The sequence below is a fragment of the Trichosurus vulpecula genome, chromosome 3 (assembly GCF_011100635.1).
Source record: "Trichosurus vulpecula isolate mTriVul1 chromosome 3, mTriVul1.pri, whole genome shotgun sequence".
Taxonomy (NCBI): Eukaryota; Metazoa; Chordata; class Mammalia; order Diprotodontia; family Phalangeridae; genus Trichosurus; species Trichosurus vulpecula.
In genome coordinates, this window is record NC_050575.1 from 51882872 (window position 1) to 51897783 (window position 14912).

Genomic DNA, 14912 nt, shown 5'->3' on the forward strand with positions numbered 1-14912 from the left:
GACGCTTTTTGTCGTTCAATCAATCAGTCATGTTTTAGTCTTCATGACTCACTCCATTATAGGGTTTTCTGGGCAAAGACACTGGAGCATTTTGCCATTTCTTTCTCCAGAGGATTAAGGCAAACAGGTAAGTGACTTGCCCTGGGTCACACAGCTGGTAAGTGTCCGAGGCTGGATTTGAACTCAGGTCTTCCTGACTCCGGGCCCAGCACTTTACCCACTAAGCCACCTAGCTGCCTCCAAAAATGACACTCAAAGGATAGTTTGGAAGAAAAGTTGCTTTGTGAAACTATAAAATGCCCCATCTTGTCACCCCCTTGGGTGACCACTTGCTTTGCAAGAACATTGATGTTGATGGGATCATGGCTTCTCTTGGGTCTTCCTCCTTGAAGGCCCATGAACTTGGACAGACTGGGAGAGAGTAGAATATAGAAGAACTTGGCTTGCGTGGCCTCATGAAGAGTCAGACATGACTGAACAACACTTTAAGGCCCAACTCAGGGATCGTCTGCTCTGGCATACATCTTCCCCAGTCCTGCTCAGTCAGAAATGCTCTCTGGTTCGTAGATTAAGAATTGGAAGGGACCTTGAAGGGCATCAGGCACAAAGCTCTCATTTTAATGAGGCCCGGAAAGGTTGAGTGATTTGCCCAAGGTCACACAGGTAGTAGGAATCAAATTGAGGACCCAAAGCCAAGTCCTCTGACTCCAAATCCATTGTTCTTTCTACACACTTCCTAGTCAAAGGTGTCATCTTATTTAGCTTATTCTGTTGGGGTGGGAGAAGCCAGGAAGAAAATTTGCACGGCACCATTTTCCACCTAGTAAGCACTCCTCAGCTGCTTGTTGTGTTTAGTGGAATGTATACATTGATGCGTGGTGTTTGTTTGGGGTAAGGCAGGAGTTGTTGTCAGGGAAGAAGCTGGTGTCACTGGTCGCCTTCTACATTCATTGTGTGTTTGCTGTGCTGGAGAGCTGCCCAAGGTTATGCCTACAACATCTCATGTGCATGAATAGAATCTTTCCTCCCTCAGAAGTCATTTCAATTTAAGTGTTTATTGGGTGTCTATGAGGTGCAAAGCTAGCAACAATGGACTCTCCTGTTTGTACATTCTGTGCTTCATCCAAACTGTTCCCAGATCTCACCCTGCCTTTTCCCCCCTCTATGTTTTCTTGCTTGCTGCCCTCCATCTCCCCCTCTTCCAGACCGTCTCAACCTACCAACTTTAATCTTTCTCCTATTTAAGTCTTGCTTGGTGAAAATATAAAATGTCCATCAGTGCTTGGTTCATAGATTTAGAGCTTTTTCCATCTTTGTGGTTGGCAAGAGGATCACGGTTCTCTTTGGGTCTTCCCACTTTTAGGCCCAACCCAGGGATCATCTCACCTGGCATATCTCTTCCCTGATCCTCCTCAGTTAGAGAAATGATCTCTCTTTCTTTGAAAAGGTCACAGGCCACCTGCCCTATACATAGAATTATATTTTTCTAACTCAATATTATAGTTATTTGTGTACATCTCATCTTCCCCTGCCCATTTCCCTACCAAATATAAACCCTGTGAGGCAAGGATAGGGTCAGTTTTCATCTTTGTGGTTCAAATATGACCTCTTCATTACTATCTCTAGGACATTGGGCAAGTCCCTTAAACTTTTCTGATCTGTTGCCTTATCCATAAAATGAGGGGAGTTGGGTAAGACAGCTAGGTGGTATACTGGGCCTAGAGTCGGGAAGGCCTGGGCTAAGCTATGTGACTCTGGGTAAATCACTTAACCTTTCTACTTCAGTTTCCTCAACTACAAGATGGGGATGATAATAATAATATTAGCACCTACCTTGCAGGTTATGGTGACACAGTAGATACTTGGTAAAATTTCATCTTTTTCCTTGTTACTTTATTTTTTTTTTAATTTTTAAAATTGTTTATTTTTAACATTCATTTTTGAAAAATCACTTGAGTTCCAAACTAACTCCCTCTCCCTTCCATCCCTCCCCCACCCATTGAGAAGGCCAGTGAAATGATATCAATTATAAATGCAAAATATATTGTTATCCTTCCTATACTTTAAAAATACAGCTCTGGGACCAATGTTAAAGGCTAAACTTTGAAGTAAGATCTGGACCATCGTTTTGCATATTTATTTAAATGATAATGTTTTCTTTTTTTATTACAAACTTTATAGACATCAACAAATATGAATATGACCAGATAGAAAGAGCAAGAAAAAGAGGATTGTATCTGAAACTGTGAATCTCTCTATTATGTCATCTTGAGTTTTTAAAATGATGTATTCAGCTTAACACAGTAGTATCAATGTTGCCCTGCTTCACTATGTGCCCTTCGGAATCTCCTATTTTCTTCTGTGCTGTGTTTTAAATATTTCATTATTGTTATTTTCTTTTTTATTTCTGCATCACTATCCATACCCTTATTCTCTTTAATAGCACTCCCCCACTCCCAAAAACAATAAAAGCCCTGCCTCTAACACATAAGTATAATCAAGCAAGACAAACTCACAAAATCAATCCGAGCTCAGAATATCGGTCACATCCTCTACTTACTTCATCAGCCTTCTGGGGTTGTGATTGCATGCTCTTAAGTCATTCAGAGTTGTCCTTTACAATCACGTCATCATATAGATTTTTGCTCCAGTTCTGCCCTCTCCACTCTGCATGCATTCACACACATCATCCCAGATTTCACTGAACACAACCCTTCCATCTCTTTCAGTATAACATTCCTTTACGTTCGTGTGCCGTGACTTGTTCAGCTGTTCCCCACTTGATAGGTGTCCGTTTTGCTCTATGTTATTGTCTTTTGGGGGCAGGGGGAGTGTACTGTAACAAAAGGTGCCGCTGTAAATATTCTTGCATTCCTTCCTTCTGTATTTATTCTTGTCGTTTCAGTCATGTCTGACTCTGTGTGACCCCATTTTGGGGTTTTCTTGGCAAACATACCAGAGTGGTTTGCCATTTCCCTCCCCACCTCATTTTACAGATGAGGAAACTGAGGCACAGAGAGGGGAAGTGACATGCCCAGGGTCAAGTGGGTAATAAATAGGACAGGTAGGATTTGAACACAGACCAGTCCAGTACTCTTTCCACTCTGTAACACTGTGTCTTTTATTTAGGTCATGTTCATTTGGATATTATTGTGGTATAGATTATAAAATATTGGCTCAAGCCTAATTTCTGTCAGTATGCAGTCCAATTTTCTCAGTAGCTTTTGTCAAATAGCGATTCCTTATCCCTAATAAATCGATCTTTGGGTCTTTTAAAACATTCTACTCCTATGTCCAATTGCTTCTGGTTCTGGAAGTTAACTTTTCTCTTCTTTTAAACTAGTCCCAAATTTAACATTTCTGTAACACATCTTGTAAAGACCAGTTAGATTTTTGTAATTCCTGGGTGTCTTGGTAAGTGACTCTTTTATACATTTCATAGCAATTTTGCTTTTTCTATGTTTCCTGGGTTTTGTTGGTAATCGGTTAATTTTGTATGTGAGAGCTTATCTTTTATCTCAATATGTTAATGAAGTAATTGTTTCTGGGATTTTAGAAAATTCATTCTGTAGGATTCTCGAAGTAAACTATTATGTCCTATATAAAATCAATAATTTTGTTTCCTCCTTACCTATGTTTATTCCCTCAATTTCTTTTTACCTTATTTCTAGAACTATATCAAATTACATTGGTGACAATGTACATCTCTGCTTTACCCCTGATCTTTTTGGAAAGGTCCCTGAGACCCTTTCTCCCTTACAGATAATGTCGGATAGGTATTATTTACCAGAGTCAGGAAAATTCCATTTATTCCTTTGCTTTTGCTTTTTCTGGGTTAGACATTAGAACCATATTTTTCTCTAAGGAGTTTTGTAGAATAACTTTTTTTCTCAATTTTTGCAAAAGGTTTATGTAATACTAGAGTTAATTGTTCTTAGACTATTTGATAGAATTCTCTTGTATGTAAATCCACAAGAGCCTGGATTTTGTTTTATTAGTTTTTTTACTTTGGGGAGTTCCTTTGTGGCTTGTTTTTCTCTGAAATTCAGTTATTTGAAGTCTCCATTTATTGCTCTTTTAATCTGAGTATTTTCTATTTTTCTAGATTTTTTTTAAGTTATCGGTTTTCTTGGCAGATTTGGACAAAGTAATCTATTATGAATTTTTTATTATTTTGGCAATTTTCTTCTCTTCTTAAAATTAAGTTAGATAATGAGTTATTTATTAAGGTTTTTTCCCCTTCCAAAAACCAAGTCTTAGTTTTATCACTTCAGTAGGTTAATTTTTTTCAATTATGTTTCTCTATTAATTTTCAGAATTTCTATTGTTGTGTTTATTGGGTATTTAGAATCGTGGCTTTTAGATTTTTTTGTTTTGTTTTGTTTTTTACTTGCGCACTCAATTCATTGATCTGTTCTAAGTTTGAATTCTTCAAGTGCCCTTAGTGATAGGTCTTTTATTGTGTCGTGATTGATAAGGATATATTTAAAACTTCCGCTTTTCTGAATTTGTATACATGGTTTTGTGCCTCAGATCATGGTCAGTTTTTCTAAACATGCCATGAACAGCTGTGAAATATGTATTCTCATTTTGAATTGCCCTCATGAAAAAAATAATTTTAAAGAGGGAAAAAGCTAAACACAACTAACCAACACCCTCCCCCATCCCCAACCTGTGAGAAGATGGGAAGAGGAAATATATTTTTTTCATCTCTTCTTTGGAGTTAGTTTCAGTTATAATTATACAATATGTAAAGGATAGGGGTAGAAGACGTGATATTGTAATTTCCATTTATATAGTTGTCGTGTCTTCAACAAGCATTTATTAACCACCTACTATTTGCAAGCTACTGTGCTAAGTTTGGGGGATTCAGTGGCAAAAATCAAACAGTTCTTGTGCATAAAGAGTTTAAATTTCTCTTCTTCTCTTTCCTCCTGTCTTTCTTTTTCTTAGCACCCTCACAATAGAAAGCCCTCTTCTTCTTCCTTTCATTGAAAAGTTTAGAATTCATCTTTATATCACAGGGTCACAATCTCTTCGACCCTCTCTGGTTGGCTTCAACTTTTCAGTAGGCAAGAAAGATACATTTTAATTTGTGGCATTACAGTCAATCTCTATGGAAACCATTGCGAAAATGAAAAGATTATTGTGGAAACCCTATTGAATTAACTCAACTCTGTCTCTTGGATTCACTGAGTTATTTGAAGACCCAAGTCAGGCGATATCTTCTGCAAGAAACCTTTCCTAGCTCCCTCCCATCTAATCTGAATTAATCTTGTATGGACTGAGTTTATAATCAGTTTCCCCCTTTAGAAGGTTTGCTTTTCCATTTTATCCTAGTCACTTAGCACAGTATCCCAAACATATTAGATATATAATAAATTCTTTGGATTGAATGATCTTGTTAATACTAGGATACTGCTTTACGTTAGATTGTCGATCTGCTCTCATAGAACTTGAGTCTATTTGGGGCAGCTAGGTGCTTCGGTGGATAGAGCATTGGGCCTGGAGTCAGGATTTTTGACTTGAAACACTTAATAGCTGTGTGACCCTGGGCAAGTCACTTAACCTCCACTTGCCTTACTCACCTGCAAAATGGGGGTCACAAGGTTGCTATAAGAATCAAATGAGATAACATTTGTAAAGTGCTTAGCACAATGCCCATCACATAGTAGATGCTTATAATTGTTTCCCTTACCCCCAGATAAGGCAACACCCAAGAACAGCCTGAGAGCCATGCTCATACATGACTAAGTGCTAAAATGAATGAAAAGATGCAACTGAAAAATTACATTCTCAGAACGATAAAGGAACTCTGGAGGTCATCTTGTCCAATTCCCTTATTTTACAGATGAGGAAATGAGATTCAGTGAAAAGAAGCAACTTTCCCAAGGTCACACAGCTAGTAAGTGACAAAACCAGGACTGGGTGCCCACTCTCCTGACTCCCAAGCCAGTGTACATTCCCCTCTGCTGCCATGGCTTCTCTAAGTGTTGTAGGAGCTCAGAAAAGGAAGAGGTGAAGATGAATTGGAATCACAATGGACAGTTCCATGGAGTAGGCAGGACTCAAAGGATAATAATATTAATAACTAACATTCATATAGTGCCTACACTATGTGCCAGATACTCTGCTAAGCACTTTTACAATTATGATTTCCTCTGATTGTCAGGAAACTGAGGCAGATAGAAGTTAAGCGACTTGCCCAGAGTCACACAGCTAATAAGTGTCTGAGGCTGGATTTGAACTCCTGTTTAAATAAAGGATGGGGAAAGAACAGGAGGAGCAAGAATCAGGAACACTAGCATTGCAGGCAACGTGTTGAAGAATCATCATAGTTCATCTCGTGCTGGCACCAGTGAATCAGCTTCGAGTTGATGGTTTGCATGTCTCTTGCTAGTCATTTTAGCTCTCTCTCATGTTTATTGTTAGGTGGCATCTCAGCTCTGTCTTCCTGCCACTTCCTGACCTCTGCTATTACCATAACTTCTCCAGGCTGTCACCATATTAGCAGTAAGGTCTCTGAATAGCCGGTGCTGAGGAGGCTGGCCTGAGAGAAGTGGGTTCAGGCAGCATAATGTGGTGGAAAGAACACTTGAGTTGAAGAGGCTGTGTTTGAATCTTGGCTTTGAAAATTAACTCCTCCTATAGGACTTTAGATAATTAATTGTTCTCGTTAAAAACAAGGGGAGTGAACTAGATGACTTCCAAGTCTCCCTCTAACTCTACAGTCCTAAGATCTTGGGTTTGGACAAAAAGTCTTGCCAGGGATTTTGTCGTTTGAGAGCTTAAGGTTCCCTGAGGTTGGGTCTTCCCAGATTTTGATGAGGATAAAAAGGAAGAGTAAGGAGTTAGATTAAAAGTCATCTAAAAGATGGAAATTGCCTTACAGTACAAATTGGGGTGGGTACTTGAATATCAGGAGGAATCTGTCATCTGGAAGATTTGGGTTTCTTTCTGTATTATAATGGTATTGACCTTGGGGGAAGTTTTTCAGTTGCCAGATGCCATAGTGTAGTACAGAGAGGTGTGGATTGAATTTGTGTATCTCTTTCATTGAAGCTGTAGATAATGAGATATTTAGTTAGGTTCAAGCCTTCCTGGTAAATTCAGTTAAATAAACTAATTAAGTACCTACTAAGTGCAAAGACCTTGCACTAGGAAATAGTGAAAGCACCAAAAAAGGGTTTTTTTCCCAAAGTTTAGTGTTTTCTTTATTGTTTAGTGTTTTCTTAAAGTATTTTTTTCCTACTTCCTCTTCATAGATACTGACAAAGGTCCAAAGCCCAGCAGCTACTTTGGAGCCTTTCCCAGAGTTCAGTATCTGAGCATTGTGCAAGGGAATTGATGGCAGAGTCACCAGAGGAAGTAGATAGAGGGGAAAGCTTTGACCCTCTCTCTTCCAAAGAGGAATTTAGGTCTGGAAGAGGGCTGGGGCAATTTTGAGCTTTTAAATCTGGGTACAGCTCCACCTATTTTTTTTTTTCTGTCCACATCTTTTCTTTCGTCGTCTCCCTTCTGGGCTTCTACGCTTCATCCTTTTCTCAAGCCCAAGCCAGGTTTATATGGTAGCTCTCGGGTAGAAGTAGCTTTCTAAAACAAGTACAGGAAGTCACTTAATTAGCCTGGGGAGGGGAGTAGGGGAAACTTAATTCTCTCAAAACAATCTCAGAAAATTAGAGTTTCCCTGATAGACAAGAAATGAATGCCCTTGCTCTCTCCCCAGAGTGAGTCTTATACAATCAGTGCTGAAACATCACAGTCCTTCCTTCCTTCTTTCCTTCCTCCAGCTTTTGGCTACTCTGCGAATTCAACAAGGCTTATATAATCCTTTCATCACCACAATAGTTTCCATAGAGACCAATTGTGATGTCACAGAATGAGACTGTATCTTCTCTACCTGTTGAAAAGTAAAAGCCAACCAAATAAGATCAGGGAAGGTTGTGACCCTGAGATATAAAGACTAATTTTGAACTTTGCTTTGGAAGAAGGAAGAGGAGGGCTTTCAGTTTGTGAGGGTGCCAAGAAAAGGAAGGAAAGGAGGAACTTCCAGAGAGCAGAAGAAACTCCTAGAGGACGGGAACTCTTTCATTTTTCTCTTTACGTTCTCAACACCCGAGCACGGTGGCTTGCAAATAGTAGGTGCTTAATAAATGCTTGTCAAGGATATAGTGACAATGTAAATGACAACAACAAAAACCGACGTGTGAATGTGCGTAATTATAATGACCATGATTGGCCCCAAAGAAGAGATGAAGAAATGAATTTTCCTCCCTTCTTTGCAGAGGAGGGAGTACAATCAGACTCATTTTATAAGTTGCCTAGTTCCATTAAACTTTTTTTTCCCCTTGACTCTCTGGATAGGAAAGGGATTAACACAGAAATAGAATGTTTAAAAAATAGGTCAATAGAAATTAATTGAACAAAATTCAAAAAGGAAGAGGAAGTATTCCAGTGTAGAACACTAGAAGGGAGATTGACAGTAGGGGTAAGGTTTAAGAGAAAAATGAAATGCACAACCAGGAAGGAGACCATGGAACTCAACTTAAGTACCCCTTCCTCTTTTGGATACTTTGCTAATAATCAGAAATGAAGGCCACTTTTCTTTTGTTCCTATTACATTCTATCTGGCATGATACATATTTTTATACATGTTACATCCCTCTTTCCAATAGATTGCAAGTTCTGTGAGATCAGAACGTATAGTTTTTCATTTCTGTGTACCCCAGTACCAAATCCAATGCCTTGAATGTGAAAAATGCTTAATGAAAGTCTGAATTGGATCACAACATCAATGATTAGATTGTAAGGTCCTTACATAGACTGTTTTATTTCTCTGTGTAGCTCTCTTTGCACCTAGTACGGCATATTTGAGTATAGCAGATCCTTGACAAATGTTTATTGAGGGAATCGAACTATTAATGTTTCTTCTTTTTCTTTTTTCCTTTCCCTTCTTTCACAGTTCATCCATCTCAGGAGCCTGGCTGGTTAGAGGGAACTCTAAATGGGAAGACAGGATTAATCCCGGAGAACTACGTTGAGTTTCTCTAACTTCGGACACCCGAGCAATACTGCTGAATGTTACATGGTATCCATGACAACTGCTGATCAGGGTGCAATGGATCATTTCTCTCAGCCATGGAGAAATGCAGGGCGACGGACTCTTTTTCCTCTCTGTCAAAATGAATGTTTCTGTGAATCCTAGTGTCCCTGTCTGTATCATCATCTCAGCTGATGCGCAGCAATGCTTTAAGTGGTGGAATCAGGAGTACAGCTGGGTTCTGACTCGTTGGTAGAAGGCTTGCAACATGGCCATTTTCTTATGAACGCTCCAAGCAGAGAAGACTCATTCTCATTCTGGGGGGGTCTGAGCACAGAACTCCAGAATGGAGGAGTAGACAATAAGTTGTCCCAGAAACCCAGGAGGTAGGGGAAGGAGACTGACCAGAAGAGGGGTCTCTCTCTGCTGGTGGGGTGGGCTTCTGCTTTTGTTTACAGTGAGCTCTTTCTTCATTCCATGAGACCCACTCTGCTCACAGGCAAGCTGCTCTCTGCCTGGTCTCAGGGTGGGAAGGGGTTAAGGCATTGTTTACATAATTTCAAACCACTCACCATTTCTGTAGCATCTGTTTGCCCATCCTCAGCAAAACTCAGTCCAATCTTCTCACAGGAGGGAGCACACACCCCCTCCAGCAAAGGCCTGTCTCTTCAACTGAGGGCTGTGATCACCTGGTAACCACGGCAACCTGGCCTGCTGCAAAACAAACAAAAAAAGAGAAAACACAAATCTCTAAAACATGTTTTTTCCTCTTTCACTCTTTTCCTCCACCCCCTGGCATTGGTATCTTTTCCTAATGGTTTTAAAGCACTACTTCACAGTAGAAGAAGAAACTGGAATGGTCTCCTTGGGGGCAAGTATGAAAGTAGCTGGGAATTGGCCCCTTTCTAGATGAGCATGAGCAGTACCAGTGTGTATTTGGAGCAAACCCTTATAGCATTTTTGAGATTAGATTGCAGCCAGGCAAAACATTTTTGCTGGATTCAACTGGCATTTCCCCACTGGAGGACAAAATGCTGCTCCTGAAAGATGACTTATTCCTCTTTGTCTTTCTGCTTGTTCCATATCCTGCCCATCACCCCTCCTAGGCTTAATCAGAACTATACCCTTTTCCCCTCCCCTCAAACTCTTATCAAATTTGCCTTTGGGGAATGGGCCTGGTCCAGCTCCTCATTCCTCTCTTGGTGTTTCCAAGGTTATCCTGTTCTTACCATGTGGCCAAAGATGCCACAACCGTTCACTGCATTAGCATAAATTTTTTTCAGTCCACATAAGTGTTAGATTGTTCCTCTGGCAAATTGTGATTCTAAAGGAAACCCCTCCCTCCCCCACAAAAAAGGGTAGAGGGAAGGAGGTAGTTTCTTGAGAAGGATAATCTCTTTGGAAGGAAGGGTGAGCACTTGGAGGATCTTTGTGGGTAGAGACTGTCTTGTGAGATTTACTTAGGGTAGGAAGAAGGGGGCTAGAGTGGGACTATTTTCTGGTTCAGATTGGAGGGTTAGGGATAAAAAGCTTTACAACTTCCTGTGAAACAGCATCTCATTGGCTGAGACACTCAGAAAAGAAAAGTGCTGAGCTGCCTGCCTGTTTGTACTAGGGAGAATTGTCCTCTCCCCACCTGACCCTTAAGTCCTACAACTCCTGTGGAATTAACTTCAAAGAAAGAAATGAAACTTGAGTTGGTGAATTACTGTATCTTACTTTTTAATTGAAGAAAATAATTTGTAAATAGAGAAATTTGAATACTCTATGGTAAAATTTTATATTTGATATTTTAAGATGAGCTATAATGAGTGAGTAACTTGACCCATGTACGGCTTGTGTAGTGAAGAGAAAGAAGTCAAGGGAAGGGAAGGGAAAGATGATCAGAAGACTTCAGCCAGTATAGCCCTGACAAAATCTGAATTAGCCTCATCTGCTCATTTGGCCGGTGGAAATTGATTTTGCTGCCTTTCATTGATCCCGAAATATTAGCTAATTCTTTCCTGGTATTGGAGTAAGAGGAAAGGAGGAGCTTAAGTAAATAAAAACTCCCTCTGAGTGATTGATCGGCTTCTAGAGCAGTGAGGTAGGAGAGGCAGGAGGACGTTTCCTTGGCCAGTAGGTATGGGGAAGGAACAAGGGATTTTTAGTTGGTGTCCTCTTGGGGGTAGTGCATGATGCTTACCGTATATGGAGGAGATATGACAGCTTCTGGATCTTTATCCCTTACCTTCTCCCACATCTTCTAAGACTGACTGGTTCTGGAGTATCTGCAAAAGATTAAAATCTAGATCTAATTACCTGCTTCCTCTACCTCCTCTACCCCCTTCTTCTAGCTGTCAAAACAAGAGGTGAGTGAATGATGGCAGTGAGCATGCTTGCCTCAGCAGTGGCATTAAAGTTATCAGGGCCAGGTTTTTCATTTTCATCCCCAGTTAATGTGAGTTCCCCCTTGTCATTTTGCCACAGCTCAAGGATCAAACATATTTTCTAGTAACCCAGTCAAGGGCTACCAAGAATACTGCTGTAGAATAAACAGGACAAGAATTCTGCATGGGCAGAAAGAGAGGGCTCAAAGGGCTTGTTGACATTAACCCAAGGAGACAGGGTCCATATGGATAAGGCAGAGTATATCCCTTGGGGGATTGAACGAGGAAGAAGGGAAGGATCTCCCAAAGAAGAGGTAGCCACTTCTTAAGGGTAAACAATTTCCAGTCTTGTCTTGTGTGCTTTTTTTTAATAGAGCCAAACCAAGGTTTTTACTACATTTGGTATGTTTAAATAGCAATGTACCCAGTCAGAGCTAAGTGTATGTGGGCTCTGTGCACTGACCAAGAGAAATGATGTGCCCTGGCTAGAGACAGTTTCCACTTTCAGCCTCCTGTGGTCCAAAGCATTTTCCCTTGGAAGCTTATTCTTCATTCCACAGCAGGGAGTCTTGTTTCGGAGCCAAAGGGAAATAGAGCTGCTGTCCTTGGGATTTTTCAGGCTTACCCCCTTCCCTTGCTAGGCTACTCTAGGCCAGTGACAGATGGCTCTATGTTTTCTGCTTTTCTAGGCAGCCTTTCTTCATATCAGGTAAAAAACCACTCTGAATAGGAGCCAGGAAGAAGAAAGACACTTTCCTTTTAACCTAGGTCTTTAGCATTTCCATTATTGATTTCCCCCCAATTCTCCATCTTTCAGCTTGACTAGAAATGTGGTGGGGAGGATGGGAGGATGGGATGATGGACTGGAGTTGAGAAGCTAGTCATTGGTGAGTGTTTACCCGAGTTCACCATGGAAACTGACACCTCTTACACAGCCTGATGGACCCTTTATTTTGGTCAAGGTGATGAAGACCTTCTACATGGCTACACAGACCTGAAGAATGGAGCCAACTGGCACACCTCCCAGCATTGAGGAGGTCACCAGCTCTCTTAACTGTTTTTCCAGATCTCCAGAGATAGCAGTTATACAGCCCAGCCTCCCTGTGTTCTCCCAGCCTTATGTTTACCACCTCTTCGGTGAAAGTGTTCCTCCTTATCTCTGACCAAATTCTCATTTCAGTGTTAGTCCACTTTTTGCTTGGTGTTCCATGGACCCTGAAAACAAATGACACGTTTGTGGGTAATAGTGACCTTGCTGAAGGTCAGTTTGGACACTTGCCTAGGACTCTCCTTGTAGCAGTGCCAGGGAGGAAAGAACTCTCAACACCTGTCTAAATCATAGATTTGGGAATAATAAAAATAAAGTCCAGCCTGATTGGTAGAGCTTCAGGTGACTTAGAAATTTATTGCCTTTGGGCATTTTCCCTTTTGGGGGCCCCTACTTCCTAAAGGTAGTCTTGATCACCAAATACTATGAATCATGCCATTGGGATAGTTGTGTATAAAGGTGTGTTGGGGGGGCAGCCATTTCTCAAAGGTAAACTCCTACAGGTATACAATTTAACATGGGCCTAAATGTGTCTAAAAAACAACCATGTTATGGCCAGAAAAATCAGCCAATATTAAAATTTGCTGCCTGATGTTAAAAAAAAAATTGTTACCAATATGTTTCACTTTGGGAGTTAACCATTATCTCTGGCTAATTTTCCTATATTCAGTTACATTGACAGTCCTGCCCCGAATTCCCCAGTAAAGTCAGCAGCTGTTGGGCAATTCACACCCTGTGCTGGTGTTTAAAAAATTCTCCATGCACTCAGATGTGTTTGGCAGCCATACTGATCCCCCAACAAGGCCCAACTACTCCCTCCTTGTAGAATAAAATGATACCAGTAGCAGTGAAATGAACCTTACTCTTACAGACTACCTGTAGTAAGACTCCAAAGGGTCTTTTAGCTTCTTCCTTTTATACCTACAGTTCTCATTTAAATAGCTTCCAAATATGGGGTGAAAGGGCACTTAGAAAATCCAAATGCCCCAAGACCAAGCGTTGGAACGAGTAGGCACCTAACACTACTTCTGGAAGGACTCCTTGAGAGATGAAGGGGCTAAAATCCCAAGGCACAACCACAATATGACATGATCACAACTTTGGAAGTTGAGCCAGGCCCCAGAATACTGTTGAATGCCCAGATTTTAATATTCCCCTGGTCAAAATTCTCCATAGTGTTCCCATTTGAGAACCAGAATATTAGAATAAAAATAGAGAGAGCAGAATGTCACAGCATCTAGGCTACTTAGACCACACCCTGGAAGTGTTGAGTGATGGTACCTAGTGTTTCTACCTTGCTATACAAAGACTAGAGGCATCTTTTTCAAGCATTTAAATACCTGTCCTCACAGGCGCATCACATCCAGGGTTAGTTCTCTACCTGTGAAATGGAAAGATCTAAACAGTATGTATATGTATGAGTATGTGTTTGTGTATGCGTATGTACAGAACATATATTTACATATATAGCTATGTAAGCAGACCCACAGAAGCCTGCAGTCACTGAGCCATTGTAGAGATTCAGGGGTTAGGAAATAGGTTAGAGAGACGAGTTATTGACTCTAGAAAAAATGATCAGAGATGTAAATTAAGTGCCATTTTAAAACTTTGTTCATATTTATAAGATGTTTACTATCTATAGCCATGTTCTTTATTAACTTAATAAAAATTATGTTGAAAAATCATACATTGATTGTGGTAACTGGCTCTCAGCTACCATGTTCAGAAGCATTCTCAAAGATGTCAATATTTCAGGAAAGAAAAATGATGCATGTTTAATTTGTTATTTAGGCTACCTTTGAGTATGCTGTGATGTAATAAATATTAATAAAGTACTTAAAAATGGCACCTTAATGTTAAAAAAAACATTCTACTATATAAATAATGCACTATCTTAAACTTCAACTCAGTATTTGGTATTGCCTGGTGCGTAGAATCCAATAAAGTAATTACAAAATAATTTGTGGTTAGAGTGCAACTCGCCCCACACACAAACCCCAGTTATTAGTAAAACAGATATTTGTTTTGTTTTGCCATGTGTGAGCTTTTTTGTTAAATGTGCTATTGCTTTATTCAACTGCAGCTATGGAGATCGAGCAATTTCTGTCCACGTGGCCTTTGAGACTTTGCTTTCTTACATTTGGTCAGTTTGTGTGACAATCCCTGTGAAAGGAGTGGAAGTTTGATTTCAAATTAAATGTCTTTTCCATTTGGTGGCATGTCTGTTTCTTTTGACTTGGATCACTTTTAATATGGATATTATCTCCCAATCACTATAGAAAAGGGCACTATGTTTAGCCTAAGCTTTTTGAGCAATTCCAGTTCTTCCTGGACGGTCTGATTTTAATTTGAAGTTACCCATAGATATACGGTGTTGGAAGGGCTCTCACAGGTCACTGGATCCAATCCCCATTTTATTGCTAGTGCCACTAATAATATTAATGAAAATAATAAC

At 40.2% G+C, this 14912-nt stretch overlaps 1 protein-coding gene across 1 annotated transcript in view; it reads left to right on the forward strand.

Moving 5' to 3' along the window:
• Window positions 1-14665, forward strand: part of ARHGAP26 (Rho GTPase activating protein 26) — a 531098-nt gene extending 516433 nt beyond the window's left edge. The window contains exon 23 of the mRNA XM_036749095.1: window positions 8963-14665. Coding sequence (XP_036604990.1) covers window positions 8963-9051 — 89 coding nt within the window. The 3' untranslated portion in view covers window positions 9052-14665. The remainder of the gene's footprint in view (window positions 1-8962) is intronic.
• The last annotated feature ends 247 nt before the right edge of the window (window positions 14666-14912 follow it).